This window comes from Colletes latitarsis, chromosome 4 (genome assembly GCF_051014445.1).
Source record: "Colletes latitarsis isolate SP2378_abdomen chromosome 4, iyColLati1, whole genome shotgun sequence".
Taxonomy (NCBI): Eukaryota; Metazoa; Arthropoda; class Insecta; order Hymenoptera; family Colletidae; genus Colletes; species Colletes latitarsis.
The window spans coordinates 32,274,537-32,295,420 of NC_135137.1; the positions used below are offsets into that span (position 1 = coordinate 32,274,537).

Consider the following 20,884-nt stretch of genomic DNA (forward strand, 5'->3'; position numbering starts at 1 on the left):
TCTAGAAGACAACGGTGCTTACTACATGACCATTAAACAATAATTGCGCGCAATGCACACGATTTATGTGGCGTAGCGTGTACAACTGATATTACGTGTATGGTCGTTAACAAGTACATAGCGAAGTATGTTCGTATAATAAAGTCGCGAAATGACAACGAACCAAGAAAAAACAGTTTAGAGAAAAACTTAACTGCTTGGTTACCTGTATAATACGACTTCGATGCACTTTTTTGTATAAAAATCGAGCACGCAGAAGGCAACGAAGTTCAAAAATTTCAAATACCAATTAAAAAAGTAGGAAACTGAGATAATACTTCTAAATGGTAGATGTTGGAATGAAACCAAAAATCAATCTCGTCTTATTATGATACGAATATGAGGGTTGTTTAGTTTACTTACTCGTGCAATAAGAACCCCTATCCTAATTAATATTTCATAACTAGACTACGGATGTTTATGCACTTATGGGAAATTTTAATTTTCAATAAACTACAGAATGCACTTAATATGCAAAAATATAAAAAATACAGTAAGACACGAATTATTATATTTAGGGGACAACCCTCTATAAAGCTTCCGTTTCATTAATTTTATTAATAAAAATATGAATATTCTGCCTTTGGTAAATATGTGAAATGATTGTAGTCTATCGTATAGGAAATATAAAAATCAACACTGAGGATTCCGTGAATGAGTATGGTACTTGGGACGATCGAGAGGATCGAAACGTTTGGGTGAACGTAAAAGGAAAGGGGTACCGAAAATGTGCAATTAACAAGCGTTTTACATACTTTTCCCGCCACGAAGAGGAAACGGTAGAACGAGTCCGCGAAATTGGATAATTCGTTAGCTGCAGGTGGCTCGGTTCAGTGTTCTCGATCTCGTAGGCGAAAACCCGGCAGGCCTGCGGGTGGTTTTGCTCGGTTGTCGATAATAGCGCCCGGCGGGTCTGCTTCCATCTTGCACGAGACCCTGCTTGTAGGTACCTAATTACTTGCCATCATCGGAGAGAGAGAGAGAGAGAGAGAGAGAGAAAGGACAGCAAGAGCAAGAGAGTAACGGTGAACCGACGGGGAGGGAATTGTACTGAAAGGGGAGAAACAGAACCACGTGCTGAAGAGAAAGCACGTATGCTGTTTCATTATCGTAAATTAGTTCGTTCCAACGGCAGAGGAACAATCTTGTAACTGGCACGCGCGAAATGGGCTCCGTCGCGTTTATTTTAAGGGGAAGAAACTCTGATTCGTAATTTTACTCGACTGCGGTTAAAATTGTAGAAACGGCGATCGCTCACTGAGAAATCGCGAGGATCCTTTTTTCTATGAAAGCCTACGAGTTAACAAACCGTAACACTCGGCGCTTTTCGAATAATTAAATTTTTCATCGAACTTGGCCACTACAAAGACAACTTAAGGATGACTTTTAAATTTCGTCCTTGTAGAAATTTACTGTCATTGAAGAAATATAATTAAATATACTGTAAACTCCAAAAAAGGTAGTGATCGCTTGGAGCAATCAGTGGAGAGTAGAAAAGGCAAAACATGGTAAAATATACCATTTCTGTCAATCGTTAGTACGCCAAATAGACTAGAATTAACCGAACGAAAAAATAATAGGAATGCAAAAATTGGGAAATTAATATTTTTAATACGTCGTCGTATAATGAAATTTTTCGACGTTATCGCGAAAGATTTCGATCGGTCCCGTTAACTCGTAAACGGTCCGCAAAAAAAGAATTCATAAATTTCCATGCGTGGGTTACGCAATCCCATTCCTATACGAGAGTGTTTTATTTCTTTTTCAGGAGAAGCCATTCACCTTGCCAGAGACTTCGGCTACGTTTGCGAAACCGAATTCCCTGCGAAACAAGTTGCCGAATACCTCAGTCGGCAGCATTGTGAACCGCAAGATTCCTACAGGAGAAAAGAACTTCTTCATGCCACCAAGTAAGAATTTATCTCCGCGCCGCGAACAATGGCGAAAGAAATTTATCGAGATGATCGGGATTGCATCGATTGATACGCATTGATGCTCGAACACGCGACATTAACAAACCCCGCGAGATGAGCCGTTCCTTCCATATTCATCGAACCGTAAATAGCAACTAGTCTTCGAATCGAGAACATAAATTTAACAGCGATTCTAAATGTTCGAACTTCTCGGGGTTCCTTGTTTGGTATCGTATGGAAGGGTTTAATTAGAGTTAACGTTCCGATTCTTCTTTCAGACAAATCACCAAAGAGCTGATGGATCTTCTGAATCAAGACAGATCGCCACTTTGCAACACACGGCCGCAACATATCCTCGATCCAAGCATACAGAGACACCTAACACATTTCTCTCTCATATCGCACGGATTCGGAAGTCCTGCGATCGTAGCCGCTCTTACAGCAATACAGGTACAGTAATCAAAACTATTCATAAGTCAACACAACCAGAGATGGACATTTCAATAATAATAGATTCGATAAAAGACAAATCTCAATTTTCATTCAAAGAGTAAATAAATGGATGTTTTCTAATATATACATTTCATTAACCCTCTATGAGACGAATTTTTTACTTTGATATTTCATCAATATTGCTATTGGTTATCTCAGAGACATTATATAATTAAAACGTATCATCTTGTGAAAGAACTAAAATTATTTGGTAAGATGTCGATATATTTAAACATATAAATCTCAGAATGATGATTCGTGCTAATTCTATACACATAAAAACAGATATAATTAAACAATCCTTAAGAAGTCTAAAACCTTGCAGTATATTGTACATTAATTATTTCACTAAATTTTATAAGCGATAATATCTTCTCTGTATAATTTTTATTTTGTTCTTCCTGACATACTACTTCTTTTTGGACAAATAAGTTTTTCTAAACTGTTTTTCCACTGTTAGGAAAATGATTGAGTATCGTTATTGGTTATCTCAGAGACATTATACAGCGTGTTCGACCACCCCTGGGAAAAATTTTAATGGGAGATTCTAGACGCCAAAATAAGACGAAAATCAAGAATATCAATTTCTTGACTGAGGCAACATTAAAAAGTTATTAACAAATTAAAATAAAAATTCTCAGATAGTTTTGGAAAAATTATTTTTGGTTTCAGGGGTCAATTATAAGCATTTTTGGTGAATAGACATATTCCTGAAATCCTACTCATTTCCTAGAAAAAAATTCGAGAAGGTGTGAAATTTTTCGACAAAATTAAAAAATTTCAAATCGTACTAAAAAAATTATTTTCGGTTGCAAGAATCGATTACAATCATTTTTGGTCATTACACATACCCCCGAATTCCTACGCATTTTCGAGAAAAAAATTCCTTACCGAAAATCTAATTTCAGGCCAGAAATCGTTCGCTGAAATTTCATGCGTATCTTTAAAACACCATAACTCCTGAACGGATTGGACGATTTTAATGTTTAAAAAAGCAAACTACGCGTATTTTAATGGAGAATATGTAGAAATTGTAAAAATATTCAAAAAGTTGGTCCTTGCCTCCGCAAAATGAGAAAAATCACATAAAAATGGTCCAATATTCAAACAGCCATAACTCCTACAATTGTGAATATATTTCAATGAAACTTTTTTCTGAAGTAGAGCTCATGGGTACCTACAAAAAAGTATTAGACAACTTTTCTGTAGGGCGTCAAATGAAAATAGTAAAAATCAAAAACGAATTTTTAAGAAAAATCGACAGGGGGTAGGTGCCTAAATTTTTCGACGAAAAAAAATTTTTCAAATCGTTCTAAAAAAATTATTTTCGGTTGCAAGAATCGATTACAATCATTTTTAGTCATTACACATACCCCTGAATTCCTACGCATTTTCCAGAAAAAAATTCAGTACGAGCGGAACTTTAAACGTTAATAACTTTTTAACGAAATTCGTCTTATTTTGGCCTCTAGAATCTCCCATTAAAATTTTTCTCAGGGGTGGCCGAACACCCTGTATAATTAAGACGTATCATTTTGCGAAAAACTAAAATTATTTGATAAAATGTCGATATATTAGCACATGACCTGAAAGTTACACGGATCCATAGAGGGTTAAATCAACAAAGTTTAGTGTTTCTGCTAGAATTACGACCGCGTTACCGAAAAAGGAAAAGTAAAATAATTTCCCCATAAATTCTGGTAATGGGGGCTCTCTATTGGAAGTAGCGCCGCGCGACACGCGTCGAAACGACTCCGTAAGAATGCGAGCAGAAGTTGAACCGAACCGAACCGTTTTTGTTGCAGAAGTTCCTAAGCGAGTCCCTGAATCACCTTGAAAAGATGTACCCAGGCAACGGGAGCGGCGTGACAAGTAGTCAGCAGTCGAGCCTCGACACGAACAAGAGCAAGGACGGTACGTTGATGAACGACATGAAGAAGTGACGCCCGGAGGACCCGCCTACCTCGAACGTGGTCACTTCAATCAGGCACTCTTGGCCGTACAACTGAGCTTTTCGCGGTCCTTTCGCGAACAGCTTCTGGTGGACCACAGGAAAACGACACGTATGTCCGCGATACCACGAGCGTTTGTATAATAATAGAGGAGCGCACTCATCGACAGGGATAAAGGTGCGACAGCAGCGTCGCGGATGTTCGTGTTCGCCGAGGTTGGCTGGTCGACGAGCGTTTTTAGGTAAATCAATGAAACGAAGCCGCGAGAAGATGTGCAATCGCCGTCGGTCGTCGATGGGATCGTCAGAGAGTCGTCGAAGGACCTCGACGAAGGACCATCGCCGGGGCAGTGGGGATACGGGACGGCTTTGATTTCCCCTTTGTTCAGCGAAGCGAGTCAGGCCGCGTCATCGAGGACGCTTCGATGATCCTGTACTGTTTCGATGAACGTGTGTACTCGTGTAAACAAAATAGGAATAACTTTTGTTCTTTCACTGCCTGTTCGTTCGAAACGCATCCGTGCTGATTACGAAGGAACGTATCGATCGATTCGACGGGATCGTCGCGACAGTTACGGAATAGGGCTGCGAACGGTTCGATGAGTTTGTCTGCATTCGAATATATTCGGTGGTTCAAACGTCCCCGCGAAAATTATTCGACTTTATATTTTGGAGAAGATTCTGAAGACCCTTTCGGCAAAAATTTACCCCTTCGTGGCTGTATTTAGATGCAGTGAATATTAATATGTTAAATATGTTTTCTCAGAGTATTGAAATTCGTAAGAAGAAAACACGTAAAACTGGTGAGTATGAAGGGGTTGATAAGCATATCCTGAGTTTTGCCACAGAAACGATACTCGGATGCTTATAAAAAATTCCAACGTTAAATGACGCGAGTAGTCACCAGCCCTAATTCGCAGTCGTCGAAAAAACTATAGAGTTCGAAGCTTTATCGCGTCTTCCCTCCCTTAGGTTCTCGTGCATGCTCGCGAAATGCGTGTTCTATCAGAGACTATATCCGTGCGTGTACGATTGTTTGTGATAGGTTTAGTGATAGTCGAAACGTTTGTGCAATTGTTACGGTTAATGCTTGCAATTATAGCCCTGTGTTCCAAACCGCAGTACAGTAACAGGTCACGGTCAAACGAGAACGTTAGAATCGGTTCGTTCGAAGGTAAACAAAGAAAAAAAAAAGGAAAGTTCCAAACTTCTTTTTCGAGCGACAAATATATTAAAATGGGAAAATTCTATTTACTGAGCCGAAATGGGTGTAAAGTTCTTTAGTCGTTTGTATCCTTGCAGCTCGCGAATCGATCGATAATTGGAGGATACACACATACACGGAACACGAACATACACACATACACAGTACAACGAAGAAGAAACAATTTACAACAACCTTATTTCTCTGTATAATTTTTGGGTCGACTATTTATATTGCTCAAGCATCGTTATTCTTTGCTCATTACCGAGCGTCCGACATACGCGCAGTATCGATTATGATGCCGTTACGTAAGCATTAATATTGTGATATACTGCTCTCTGTACCGCGTGCAACTTATAATTTAGCGACTACGAATGTGAACCGCTCGCGAACGTTTCACGGACAATTTTTCTCGGCTGACTGAGTCCATTACGTAGAACAACTCAACGCCATTTACATGGAAACATTCAGTATGCAACGATCGCTGAATATTCATGAACGTCGCAGCCTTTGAAGTTATATATTTCCTTGTAAACACATTTAAGCGCACGTTTAACGTGGACGTTTTTATTGAATTTCTTAATAACTCATCCTTCTCATTAGTCATCACTGAAATCTACGGTCGTATCGTACAGAGTAGGGCGTGATTTATGGTACGAACGAAACAGAGACTGTTCTCCGTGCAAAACAAAGTGGAAAGTGCAGAATAGAGTTAGATGTTTTCCTTAAACGTAGCTTTTCACGGGAAATCGCCTCACTTTGGATCGTACCGCGATTTATGGCCTTTGCTCTGTATAGAGTCAATCTATGGTTCGAATACGATTGTGGTTGTTCGAGACCACCGAAGTACTACCCCCCCAACTCTTTTCTTTTACGCAAAAGTACATGTTGGTATGCAGGAAAGCAAGATCAGTCCTGGTTTAGGCAAAATGTAGTAACAGGGATAAGGAAAACGTGGATAATATCGAGTAATTTGTTCTTAGTAATAATATTAATAGTAATACGTCTCTATTGCTGCAGATGCACACCAATCGCAAAAGAAAATACAATGGAAAAGAGATCCAACAATAATAGAGAAAAAGTGATCATAATTCAGAAATATACTGTTATTAAATGTAATTGAGTACAGTTGTAGGTCTGATAAATCCTGAGTAAATAGACTGATCTTTCTTTCCCCTATTTGTATAGCTGTTAGCTGGGAAGATGATTCCTAAGTTAAGAACATGGGGAATTTAGTACTACGTATAGTAGAGGAAATGTGGAGTGTGTCGAGTAATTTTTACTTAGTTGCAGGCCTTACAAAACCTGATTAAATAGTTTAACCTAATATGCCACGCAACTCCTTTCAAGATTGATCTTTCTTCCTTCCATCTGTATAAATGGGAGGTGGAAAGATGATTCTTGATTCAAGAGGAATGTAGTAGCATGAGCAAGAGGAATGTGGTAAACATTTTTGCCTTGCCTTGGATCTTACAAATTCTAATTAAATAGTTTTACTTAGTTTGACTCGTAATTCCCTCCAGGATTGATTTCTCTTCCTCGTGTTTGTAAAGCTGTAAACTGGAAAGATGATTCCTGAGGTTGTTGTCTTTGAGCAGATTTCATTGCTTATTGTTAATCAAAAACCTTCGAAGGCTGACTAAAAAAGTATCAACTTCCAAGCTCCACATAGTACAAACTCTCTGATACCAAACCAACATGGCGTAAGCATGAGAGTCGAACTTAATTGGTGGTAGCAAGTGGCCTTGAGCGTCCAGTTTATTCCAATCCGACTATTATGGAAACCAAATGGACTCAGTTGTGAAATTTATCACTGTTGCCGTCAACTGTCCGTTTGTTTCGCGTAAATTTTAGAATCTCCGCGACAATTTCACGATCGAATCAAAACTCTATCTTCATTATCTCACGCGGGGTTAGATGGTATCACGATAATCGAGGTGAGAATGTGCAACAGCCGTCCGAGGCTAAAAAGAATCTTAATTTAGAATCGTTTATCTATTGCATTAGCACACAACGAGGTTTTATTCAAATCAAACTATGGATACGAATAGCCGAATCATCGACCTTGCAATTGTCTATTCATTACAGTTTCTCAACGATCGATTATTCAAGCTCGGCATGACGCTGATTTTTCCAATGATTTTGTACAGTCGACTAGAATTAATGATACGAAATACAGCTTTCTATACTCGTATTAAGAGATACTTTATTCCACGCAAACTTTTAATGTTCACGATTCATCTACGTAATAAGGCATTGAATTTTCTAATAATTTGAAGGAGCGACAAGGTTCCATTCGGAGATCTTAATGTTTCAGAACAATACAGAATACAAAGTCTCGATAAGCAGAATCAAACTTCGAAAGTGAAAAGCTGAATATCTCAGAAATTAATTTGTTCACAGGCTTCATTTTTAAAAAAATACACATTTTACAGAAGATAGTTTTTATTATAGGATGATCTATTTTTGTTGACTTGTACGATCCAGACTATTCAATGCTTTATTATACGTTTTATCTACTTCATATTCTTGTCAAACTAATAACGTATCTCTCATAGATTTATAGGCGCGATACGTCGACGCAAAATACAGATCGGATAAACAACAATTGCGTTTTCAAAAGACCCGTAGATAGTGTCGAAGAGACTATCGTTTGGTAACTAGAACCAGAGATGGGCAGACTCCTCGTCTAGATAACAAATTTGAATAGAGGATGTAAGGATAAACCATTTTTGATCCGTTGACTGTTCGATAAGAAATTATAGAATGAAATTTATATTCCACGTTGAACGGATAAAAAGCTTTATTCGATAACCGATCTCGACGGAGCAAACGTGTTTTTCATTCGTTGTGTATTTAATTCGAATAAAATTTTGTCCATCTCTGACTGGAACACACGTTTCGATCGGCTGTTTGTCTCCAAACTTCGGACACATACGTATCGTAAAAGAATAAACGCCCTACGACTTATCGATGCTAACCACGTTTCCACGTTGCAACGATCATCGACATCGGCGCCGTTCGACCGAAAGCGAAATTAGTAATTCCTAGTAGACAACGCGTTAATTGTCGGGCGATTAATCGCAGCGAAGCTATATTTTCCTCCTTATTAAGAACCTCATCCGCGAGATTTTCGTTTTCGCGACGAAGAACGGGAACGACGTTTATTGAAGCGCGTTTCGCTTGATCGTCGGTGTCGAGTCTCGAGGAAGCCTAAGGAACATATCCGAGGATCACTCGTCGTGCCAATGCGAAAGTTGCCATTTGAGATGTGCCAATTAAACAAATATCGAGTTAGAAACGTAAGAGCGAGCGACTGGATGCGAGCGTGTCGATGAAACGCGATCGAACGAGCACCGAAAGTTGCGTTAGAGTTTTTAAGACGCGCGTATCGAGCGCTCTTTTTGCCGCGCGGACCACGCGAACGAGAGAATCGAACGCGACGAAACGTCTCGACCGAAACGCGTATCGAGTGCTTGGTCACTCCGTTCTGGTCGAAAGGTGAAGAAAAAGGAAAAGAGCAGAGCGGAAGCATGAGAAATTGCGTTGAAGTACAATACCAGGTGAACCTGAGACATATCTAACTTTGTAATTAAATCTTAGGCGTATATGTAAATGTAAGATTAAGAAACCTGATCGAACGTCTCGCGTTCCGGGATATTATGTACAGAGTATTTGAATCTTTCTTGTGATATAATCGTACATATTACTAAGATATAAACCGATAACACGGACAAAAAAAATTACTATTATCATTCCATGTTTTTTCATAGAGGTGAGGTATTTAGCGTGGTTGTGAAGGGCGCCGGATGCCGCTCCGTTTTAATTAGAAATACAATTTTCGAAGTTCTCGAAGCAGCCGCGCGTCGTCGGATTTTACTTTGCGACGAAGAAACATGATTTCTCTCCCTCGCGACGCGCGCTTTAATCGTAGAGGAAAAAAAAAGAAAAAAAAATACTAAGAACGAAAGGGCAGAGAACCACCTTCACCGAGTTTCAGACCAACACCGCCGGGATTAGTTAGGCAACAGAAAAGAAGAGAAAATGTTAGGCAAAACAAACAAAAAAAAAAAAGCAAAAAAAAAATGAGAAAAACCTTGAACCCCTTATTTTCACTCACGACTACTTAGGCGAACTCGTTAGACTAAGGTCCCGTAAATTAATACTTATTTATAATCGTTAGAGCGGCCGTAGAAAGACGTTTTCTACCAGAATTTCTGTGCCAACTGCAAAGAATGTTGTAGACAATTTTTGTTCCACGTTGAAGCATCATTCTAATCTTGTAAGATACTCAGATATATCTTTATTAAATATATTTGAATTTCGTAGTATATTATATTCTGATATTGATTATACATTTCATTTTTGTATATTGGTGTGTGATAAATAAATAAGAATATTGTTTCTAAGCAATTTATAAACTTTAAAATGAACGCCAGCGATACTGTGGCGTCCCCTTCAACGTTCTAAATCCGACGCCATTTAAATTACACGCTTAAACGGTTTTCTAAAGATTTCTATTAATTTTGAAAAACAACTAAAACCTCGACGTTTAAAAGCTATCGAATAATGAAAAGTTCAATGGCGAATAAAATCACAAGTGTCACTGTGTTTGCCACTTGGGCAATTTTAATGGCACTGCAAGCATAATATTAAAGCTAAACTAAACACATAAAATAAAAAGATGAAACCCTATTCCATCCTTACAATTTACATAAGAATAATTGTCAACAAGTCTGGCGATAAAATACGAGAATCGTCCCAAAAGTAATGCGAATAAATGGAAATGAATTTAATTTTAAAAATGTTATGGACAACCCTTCGATGGAATGTATTTGATGTCGTTGACTGTTTGCCAGTAGCTTTATTAGTTGTTAAAATTAAATGTTTTATATTGGGTTTTGATGACTAATTTCATCATTCATATTTTAAAATGAAATTTTATTAAATAAAACTTGACGGTTCAGTTTATTTCTACTTCACATCGTTTAGATAATACAAAAAAAAAAGCATTAATTTATAGTTCGATGATAATTTTTCATTATTTAATTGATTTCTACGTTTGCTATTTATATTATGTATTTCAGTTCGTGAAACACTAAAATCCATAAGACAAAATCATAGAAGTATAGAATAGACATTGCATGCAATGCTTTATTCTGCTATACTCATCTAAAATAAAAGTAAAATAAAAATAAAACACTCCTCTGTTAAAGATTGTCCATATTTTCCTATCCTATACCTCGTCTGTGACAGAATGCAAAATATTTATTAGAGATAATAATTCTAAATCTGATCTGCAGAAACTCCTCTAGAAAACAAAATCTGTTTCGACGAAATAAAAACGTTTCACTTTATTTAGATATCGCTTAGAAAGTAAAGGTCAAACATTCGGTTGTTCTGTATTTCCGATTTATTTATTTTCCATTTAATTTCTTCCATCATAGACGTTGATGCACATGTTAACATTACACTCACAAGTACTCACTATAAACTCATAAAATTATATCTACATCCTTATAATTTTATAAAAATAGACATCATTTCAATTTCATTCGAAAACTTGACCGGTTGAATGACTCTTACGCATACCTAAGTAACCACACAGACGAAAATATCACTTCAACAAGATATTCGAATTATTATTAACTAAATGTTATTAGATTTATTTCAAATTTGTGATATCATAAGAAATTATTAGCTCATACCTATTAACACGATTGCAAGAGTAACGATTTCTGAACGACACAACCGAAAGTTCTAACGAATTTCCTACAAACATTTAACAAACTAGTTCACATACTACAAACTGTCATCACACCCAACATTAGTTTTTAGAAATTTACGAGACCACACAAATACATCGAATTAAGATTGAAATTGTTTGAGTTTTATCTATTGCGTTGAACTGATCGATAAATTCGATGCTGAATTTTAAAGACATTTAAAACGCGCGTATTATTAATTTCCATTATACCGGTCACAGCTTAATAATTAAATGCTATTACTTCTTCGTCGATTGATGTAATCGTAACGTGTGCAATCGGCACACTCCATTGCCTGAAAGAAAGTCTTACTATCTCATAGATTTTTGCACATAACTAACAAAGAAAGCAGTTTCAGTTATTCACGCATGCAAAAAGCTTTTAATTTCTCTAATCGAATTCGGAACAATTTGAGTAAGTACTTTCTAGCGCGTGCAAATCTTGCATTCGTGATTAGAAAAAAAAATTTCTAAATCGAAACACTTTACAAACTTTAATAAATTAAAGCCTGTAAGATTATTGGACACAGTGGAAGCCATTTACAAAGCGAGACATTCTGAAATATCAGAAACTGTAAGTATGAACCGGTATAAAAACTAAGAATATTCCTGGTTGCAAATACAATTTCGGCATAGTTAATTAATTTGAAAAATTATTACACTAGATTACAATTATTACCAGTATTTCTATAGAATAATGAGTCGAGAACACATTTATGACAAAGTATATCATCAAAATATTGTAATTGTTGAAACTGTAAATATTAATACAACAAATAAGACAATGCTATGAAGAAAAAAAGCTGTAATTAAACAGTAGACATAATATTAAGACCAAGTGTAATTTTCTGATGGCACTTTTTTAAATGTGAGTATAAAAATTATTTTATACAAATCAAAAAGTACTCACGTGATTTCAAGGCACTTCGAGCTCCACTGATCAGAGAAACAGAAGGAGATTAAAATATTTCAATCCACGAAAACGCGTTCCCACGCGATTTTCCTTACGCTTCTATACACCTAAGAGGAATACACGAAAAAATATGTTAGAGGTAAATGTTATGAAAGCTTGGAATAGAACTTGAATAAGAATGAAATGAAATGCATATGAAAATAAACTTTCACTATTGGTACAAATAAATGTACCGCCGATAAAAATTCGAATGATGCGTAATGTCAACTTTAATGTAAATTAAATACGTATGAGTCCGTTGTTTAACAAATATAACGAGTATTTTTTTTTTTAGGTTTTATCTTCGTTGCATTGTAATTAATGTAATTAAGATTCGTGCATAGGTATGAAGTAGATTGAATGAAATTTATTATAATTTTCTGACAGCTTATCTTAATATTAATTAACATTTTGTGAATTTGTAAAACTTAAAAACACCAAATGCGTAAGTTTCATTGTAATTAGGCTGATATTATTAATATATAGATAAACGGATGTGTTTAGATTACTGAAAATATTAATGTTACTTATTAGGTCTAGATATAATTTATATTTTTCCAGATTATAATGGCGTTGATTAAGCAGGGTTTTAATTTAATTTGTTTCAAACAAAGCTTACAATAGCGTTATTATACTTCCCATTTATTTCAGTTTACGAGTATTACATATATGTATATACGAGAAAACACATAATTACTCCAGAAACGAGAAAATATTTACGCATATGTTATTTTATGATTTTTGTATACTTATACTGAATGATTATAAGATTACAGGTTTTTATAATGTTGTAACTACTATATTTTTTACAACGCTCTACAGAAATCGTTGCTTCATGTATTTTGCACATGTAATTATATCTGTGTTCATTAACATGTATTTATATTTTTTTTTTTTCTTTAGTTTTCACTAAATTGTTTTAATTATTTTTGCACGTATATAATATACAAATTATTATCGTATGAATTACGGTATAAGTTTCATAATCATAGGCAACTTATTTTAATATTAATTTATATGTTCACTTGCCACTGAATATCATTTTAAATATTTACTTTTTTCCATTTTAGACATATATTTCTAAGTCATTATAACACACACGACTGTCCCGAGCTATGCATGTTTTCAAAACAACGTTAAAGCTGTATGAAAGGTAAGTTCTCCAATTTATTTATAAATTTATTAGGGCATACTTTATAGTGTACAGCCAATTAAAGGGGGGAACAGTATTTTGTACGCGTACAAAATGGAATAGTAAAAGGGGATATGAAATTCAATCTACAGAAAAGTTTGACACAGCTTCGACGTTTTTGTCCTAAGTTGCGTTATAATACACGCTTATTTAACAATTTTACTTGTTTCATTCTACAGATCCTCTTGGTCCTCTAGCCCTCCACTCTGACGTGACATTTTCCGAACAGGTTTCAAGGAGTGGGTCTGTATTATGTTTTTTTTTTTTTACAGGAAGTCAGAAGTACGGAATCAACGAAACGGCAGAAATTAATTCAGACTTTCTAGGAGATGGATATTTACACGATTCTTCGAGACATAAAATCATTTCGAAGTCGCAAGACGCTTCGATTACAGTTTTCATTGTATTACGTGTTCCAGTTTATTCAGCGGCAACGAAAAATTCATCTAAAAACCGTGTCGGCCTTATTATAAAAAATTGTAATTTTCGAACGGGAACAAATAAGATATACATGGGACACAAAACCGATTTTTCCATCGAGATACAATCTAATAGTTACCGAGACCATTGGAGATCGACCGAGACTTAAAAATTTTCAACGAGTCTCGTATTTTGCTCGCTACCGTCGCAATACGATGAAAAGTTGTAATATTGCCTGCTTGTCGTTTACCGTGCTTAGTCTCTTCCGTGTCGCTTTTAGTTTAAAAACGTTCTCGGTCGTTTATAGATTTTGGCATCGTAGGCACCATAGGTCGTCGTGCGTGAGGAAGAGTCAACGGTTTAGGGCTATGAAATAATAAAATCAGAAACAAAATCTTTTTTTCGCAGACGTTGCGGGCAATTTAAAAAAAAAAAAAAAAAAGATAGAAAACGTTACGAAAATTATAGGATGATTTTTGTGGACTTTTACTTGGAAGGTCGTGAGTACGGAGCGTTGCGGTAGCGCGAGCTTGAGCCCGATGTCGTTGTCGTCTTGTAAGATTTCCATGCGCGGCTCGATGATTCCTCTGCGAATTTCATGGAGTGAGTCATTTGCATTACTTCAATTCATTCAAACACATCACGACGAAATATTAATCGGATATATCCTAACCCTCTATTGCGAAGCGAGTGTTATGTATTTTTTTTTTAAACGTTTAAGAAAATTCTTAAAAATGGGCTGAAGAATTGCTCAGTTAACAGTTCAGGTTGTTACATAAAGCCATTCGTGTTTGTTTAGCGTTCAATATTATAGATAAGTTTCTTTAAATGTTCGATTCAACACATGGAAGAAAATAAGAGTGTACAGAGTATTTAAAAATTTCGGGTACCTTTCTCAAAAGGAAATTATATTTTTCTACTTAAAGAGATGTTTGAATCGTGAATATTTTTTTATATTAAAAATTGTTGTTCCCTTGGATTGAAAAAAACTAATAATGCATGTATCAAATTTAAACTTAATTTGAGTTTTGAGTAGTCGAAGAGATACTAGAACAATACTATGCGATGAAAAAATATTTAAATCCGCTTCTATTCAAACCGATAAATTCTCGAACCAAGTTATGTCTCGTGTATCTGTACACTCCTAAAAGAATATCCTAATGATTTTAAAAAGTTAATATAAAATTTGTTTTCCATTAATATCGTCATTCTTGATTAAATATCTATTATTTTATTCGTGATATAAAAAGCGCCCAAGCGTTTATGCAAGTTTATCGAACAGAATCCGGCCGACAATTGATTTAATTTGGAAAGATTTAACCGTGAGTGTAAAATTGTACACACTTCGTATACTTCAAGATCTAATTATTGCAGCTACGAGCCACATTATTAATGATTTTAAAATAATTAGGTACATTCTGATGCATTTAAATGTTCCATTTAAAACTTTAAATATTAACGTTATCACACTAATTTTATTAAGTATTTCATGCTCCACCAATTTTTTATATTATCAGATTCTTCATTCGTTTCAGTTCACTTCAAACCGTTTAATTATTTTTAAGAACCAGAGTTCAATAAATCTATGTATAATTAATGTATTAGGGTATTTAAATCAATAAAACTGTAAGTACCATAAGAATTATGTTAACCCTTAAACGACGTACGTTCTAACAGCTATGAAAAACAGACTATTGTTTAAATAATATTTTTCTGTTTTATTATGTAATGGAGTTATATATTACATATTATATAATACAACTCATCTACAATAGTGCCCACTTAAGTGTCCGGGGTTATCCCCCACCAATTCTTAAAAGCCAAGCGACTTCGAACATCGAAGGGGTATTCAGCCCAGGGAAAATCTTTAATGGGAGATTCTAGAGGCCAAAATAAGACGAAAATCAAGAATACTAATTTCTTGATGGAGGCTTCGTTAAAAAATTATAGAAACATTTCCGGCCACACAATATATTTTCTGTAAAGAATTTTTTTCTCGAAGGAATTTGGGGGTATGTGTATTCACCAAAAATGATTGTAATTGACACTCGCAACCGAAAATAATTTTTCCAGAACGATTTGAAATGTTTAAATTTAATTTATTAATGACTTTTTAACGAAGCCTCAATCAACAAATTGATATTCTTGATTTTCGTCTTATTTTGACCTCTAGAATCTCCCATTTAAATTTTTCCCAGGGTTGGCAGAACATCCTGTATATGGTTTCGGATGCTAGCTATTGTATCTCACTCACACTTATCCTCTTTCCTTATCTCCGTTGAATTCTGAGAAGTAACCTTGCCTACATAAATGACCGTGGCCGGTTCCGAGCGTGGTCACTCAAGTGGGCACTGTTGTATATTGTGAAAATTTTGTGAGTAAACTACTGTAGGGAACTAGGAAGTGTGCGACCGAGACGAAAGAGGCGAATGAAAGATTTTCCATTTGCTCTACCTGTCCCCACCATTCAACACCCGTCTCTACGTTTAGAGTCTCGGTGACACCAGAACGAAAAACATCAATAATCGGACGGAGACTCTCGACTATAAACAATCGGGTCGCGCGATCCTGTGCCTCGCAAACTTACCAGCTTCCTACAGTAAGTAATTCTTTACTCGTACCTATTTACTAATGCTTCTCATTGGAACAGTTTATTTGAAATAGTTCAAATAATTGAAAACCAGCTAATGTTAAACGATCTTTCTCGCACACGGCGTTTAAGGATTAATTTTGTGCATATCATAAATATGTGTATATTTATGATAATTTATATTCCATAACGTATAAACGTGTTAAATTTGTTAGACAAACAAAATAATAATGTAACGATAATAAATGAGAAGTGTTACCTGGATATTCAGACGTTTCATAGTACTCGTGTGAGGAGTGCGGAACAGCGTCGTCTTCGTACTCGTAAGTTGTATACCTCAAGGAAGGATACATTAATTTCTACATAATGTATGAAAGTATCGTACACGTAAAAATACCTACATTATTCGAAATTCATATGCACCTTCTACACATATCTCATACACTACACTTCATACACCTCATACACACTCTCCTACACTTAATTTCATCATGTTATTCTCTTATCACATACGCCTTATTTTAGTTTTCATCGATCCGTTATCAAAAATTTTATTTATTGGGAATGTTTTGTTTGCTTGTTACATACTTCGAATAAACCACATTTTACTATACAATTTATGTTTACGATGTATAGTATAAAAACGAATTCAATATTCTCAGGGAACAATCTTGGGAACAATTTTAACAGAAATTCATTTCACGCATTACTGTACAGTAATGGCCGCGGTGATTTAAAAAATTCGAGAGCCAGTAATTAAATTCTCGCGTGCAGGGTAGCGTATTTCTTCTGGGAATCAACTTGCATACTGTCTGACAAAGTAAGACAATAGATACGAGAGGAATCGAGATATACATAGCAATGCCGTGGTAAAAAAATCATAAGTTTATGAAAAAAAGCACCAATGGACCAATCAGAGTTTTCCGATTAAAATGAGTCCAAACGCGATGTAAATCGGATTGGTCGTAGTAGAACATACAAATTGTATATCTACATCAAACGTAGATACGTTAAAATAAACATTTTAATTTCTATTCAGTCTTGCTCCGAAGATCCACAAGGAGTTCAATTATTCCTAACCACACCAATTATTTAAAAGTTTAATCGTCTCGTTTTCGTAAAAATGTCAATTATACTTACCCCCCTGACCCTGAAGTATAATGTCGGTCACCGTATCGGCTACTGCTGCTCGTCGACCCATGATAGTCGTAATCGTGGTGTGAACCAACACGATTACTCGGTGGCGGGGTAGCAGTCTCGTACCTTAATAAGGAGACGTTAGTAAATTTTGCACAGTACATATTTGCTCGTTCCTATTATAGAAATAATATTTGCCAATAAGTATAACAGCTTACCCATAACTTTGATCCATGGCAACTCTTGCACGATCCAAAATAGAAAATACTTTACTTTTCGCTGACACGGGACGAGAGATTGGTCCTCGACTCGAAGGTGGTGGAAGTATCGCCGCTAAAATGAGAAAATTTAGGAATCGGCATGACGATATGCCGCTAAATTTATTTGTTCGCTCATTCGCCGCATTTCAATCTGTTAAGGGAAGAAGAATCAGTGTAATGACTATTCCAACGATTACTAACCTCTCGAGGATCGTGGTAATGTGGGCCTGGCGGTGGGCCTTAATATTCCACCACCAGCAGGAACGCCTCTTACAGAGGGTCTTCTGTCGTCGGTGTTCACCGGATCGTCTACCATACTCATTTCCATTTCTCGCATTTGCTCCTGACGTATATTGTCGTTATTGTCAGGAATTAGATACTTTCGGACTTCAGCTAACGCGAACGCAATGCGAGCATACGCCTCTGCTGGCGGCGCAAGAGCTGTTATTTCAACGTGTAGATCGTCCGAAAGATGTGCATACTTTGGATCCAGAGACATACGGCATTCTGCTTCCTAAGTTCAGGTGTGTTATACGTTATCAAGGGTCAAGAGAAAAGAAATAAAACCTCTTAAACCTCTTATTAAGATTACGTACACACAGCATTCACTTAATATTACGAACATACATCGTGCACGTATTTACTCTCACAGAGAATTTCGGGATTCCCGAGACACAGATTTCGGGAATCCCGAATATTCTCGGGATCTAGCACACTCCTGATTATTATCATGCAGGTAGTTTCAGGGCCTCAGGTATAAGTGGAAACAATAATCATAAAACAAATGAAATTTAAAATAACCTTTTGACGATCTTTCATCGATCCTCTCCCTAACACTGCCATCTTGCACATAGTTTCTTCTTGCAAACGTTTCATAGAATTACCTTTTGGACCCAATAATTTTCCAACAAAATTAAACTATAAAGAATTCCATGATGTAATTTAGAGAGTAATGATTTAAAGGTATATATAATTACCTTAGGATGTTCTCTCACAGGTACCAACACTTTAACTGAAACGCGAGTTGGTTTTTCACGATAAATATCCACATATTTTGGATCCCTTATTGGTTTTCCCATAGCCTGAGTTTTTTGAATTTCTATTAAACAAAGTAATTATTCTTGATTCTATGGCACGCTAATAAAATGCTAACCCAAGCAAAAACAGAAACTATTGCTTGTTTGTCATATAAAGTCATTTAAAACGTTTCAATTCTATCATTGAACGTTGAAAGATTTTTATGATTCATTTTATTTTCCTTCAAGGAAAACATTTATAAGAAGTTACTTTACAAATGATATTTAGCATATAAACAAAGGCAGTTTATGTTATATTTGCATATATTTTTAATTACAGATAATAATACATAATATTTATACCTCTATACATACATAAAAACATATAAAGTAACATTATCTTTTATAAGTAAAAAAAATTCTTAATATCATTCAGAATTTAACATCTATATACAAATGTAGATCTATGTATTACAAAGTAATACATTAAAGGCATATTTATAATATAAATACATACATAAACATGAGGGAACAATATGAGATATGAGAAGAAGTAAACATAAAATTATATGTTACTTCTATAAAAAGTAGGTATGAGACTATAGTTAAGTGGTTTATAGTCCTTCCGTAAAGATAATGTATTTTCAAATATAGCATCCTCTCCACTAACAGTAACTATGCATATACACATACATACATTGCAAAAATTTTCTATTGATTTTACGAAAATTTAAATATAAAATTTGTAATATATACAAACATACTGACTCTAAACATTTAACAGTATAATGATCATATATTTACGATTTTAATATTGCTATTACGAAAAGATTTGGAAAAATAAAAAATATAGTATAGGTATATTACTTTGAATAACATAATGTTAATTAATATAAAGCCACATATGTTTTATTTGGAGTATTTAATTTAAAATGCTTTCGAAAATCTTTATATTCCTAATTACTAATTTAATCGTGAAAAAAATGTTTTTCATATACATGCTACTCTAACCTTAAATATCAATTCCTTAAACTCATTCTGTTCGAATTATAAACACATAAAATAATAAATTGAAATAATCACTGAAAATAAACAACGAACAAAGGAAACAAACGCAGAAACAGCATGAAAAACGTTAACATAAATATCAGAAACAATGAAGATGTGGTAAAAAAAAAGGAGTGAATAATAGTAACACTTACCTTGATCGATTAAACTAACTGCATTAGGCCATTTCTGTGAATCCAATTCAACTTTGACTTGTAAAAGTTCACGGACATACTCCCCGGCTTTATCAATTTGATGCTCTTTTTCATCACGATCTTTTTCGGATAACGTTTTTCCCTTATCTGAATTTTCATCCCTTTGATACTTGTATTCGCCATTACTTGGCCTGTCACTCATGATTAATAATGGTTTATTATATATTTCAACAAATATATAAACAGAAAAGTAACAAATTCGTTAATCAGACACTTTTTTGCACTCAAATAGATCACTCACTCACGACGCGGTTTCACATTAAAGTTACAATGGCGGAAGCTAACTCTTCTACCTCTAGTTAAAATTAAGGCGTACCTACATGTATGCTTCGTTTGGTGTTCAATGATTTCCATGACTATTTCATTACAGGATCAATATTTTATTTAAAAAAACATATTTTCAAATCTATTTCAAATGTTAAGAAATGCTACTAGTAAAGTAATAGTCAAATTAATTCCAATAAAATCATAGTTCTATTTTCATGACACACTAGAAACACTATTGAATACTATCTTCGTATATCATAACAAAAATTTAATGTAAATAAAATACCATTGCATTTTAATTATGGTAAATCTGATCTAAAAATAAAATAATTAATTTCCTATTTACTGTTTGAAAGATTCATTTTATGTTGTTCTAGTTATATATTATAAAATACAAAATGAAATATTCGAAATATTAAGAAAAC

General features: G+C 35.0%; 2 protein-coding genes across 8 annotated transcripts in view; one reads left to right on the plus strand and one right to left on the minus strand.

The window, feature by feature from the left end:
• The window catches only part of Tfap-2 (transcription factor AP-2), a 309,571-nt gene extending 301,079 nt beyond the window's left edge, over window positions 1–8,492 (plus strand). For all 6 annotated transcript variants that reach the window (XM_076763705.1, XM_076763708.1, XM_076763704.1 and 3 more), the window contains 3 exons: window positions 1,808–1,949; window positions 2,231–2,402; window positions 4,250–8,492. In XM_076763705.1, coding sequence (XP_076619820.1) covers window positions 1,808–1,949; window positions 2,231–2,402; window positions 4,250–4,387 — 452 coding nt within the window. In that variant the 3' untranslated portion in view covers window positions 4,388–8,492. The remainder of the gene's footprint in view (window positions 1–1,807; window positions 1,950–2,230; window positions 2,403–4,249) is intronic.
• Window positions 8,493–11,002: 2,510 nt separating this feature from the next.
• Window positions 11,003–20,492, minus strand: LOC143340890 (KH domain-containing, RNA-binding, signal transduction-associated protein 3). 2 transcript variants are annotated; one of them, XR_013079517.1, is made up of 10 exons: window positions 20,133–20,492; window positions 18,892–19,013; window positions 18,716–18,832; window positions 18,116–18,428; window positions 17,873–17,987; window positions 17,658–17,780; window positions 16,777–16,853; window positions 14,418–14,514; window positions 12,274–14,293; window positions 11,003–11,659 (listed from the first exon to the last, which is right to left on the minus strand). XR_013079517.1 is itself a non-coding variant. In XM_076763281.1 (9 exons), the coding sequence occupies exons 1-9, from the start codon at window positions 20,332–20,334 to the stop codon at window positions 14,209–14,211; spliced, it is 1,251 nt and encodes a 416-aa protein (XP_076619396.1). In that variant the 5' UTR covers window positions 20,335–20,492; the 3' UTR covers window positions 11,003–14,208. The 2 variants fall into 2 exon arrangements, 1 of the variants encoding a protein (XP_076619396.1); XM_076763281.1 differs by having other exon boundaries at window positions 11,003–14,293.
• Between the last annotated feature and the right edge of the window lie 392 nt (window positions 20,493–20,884).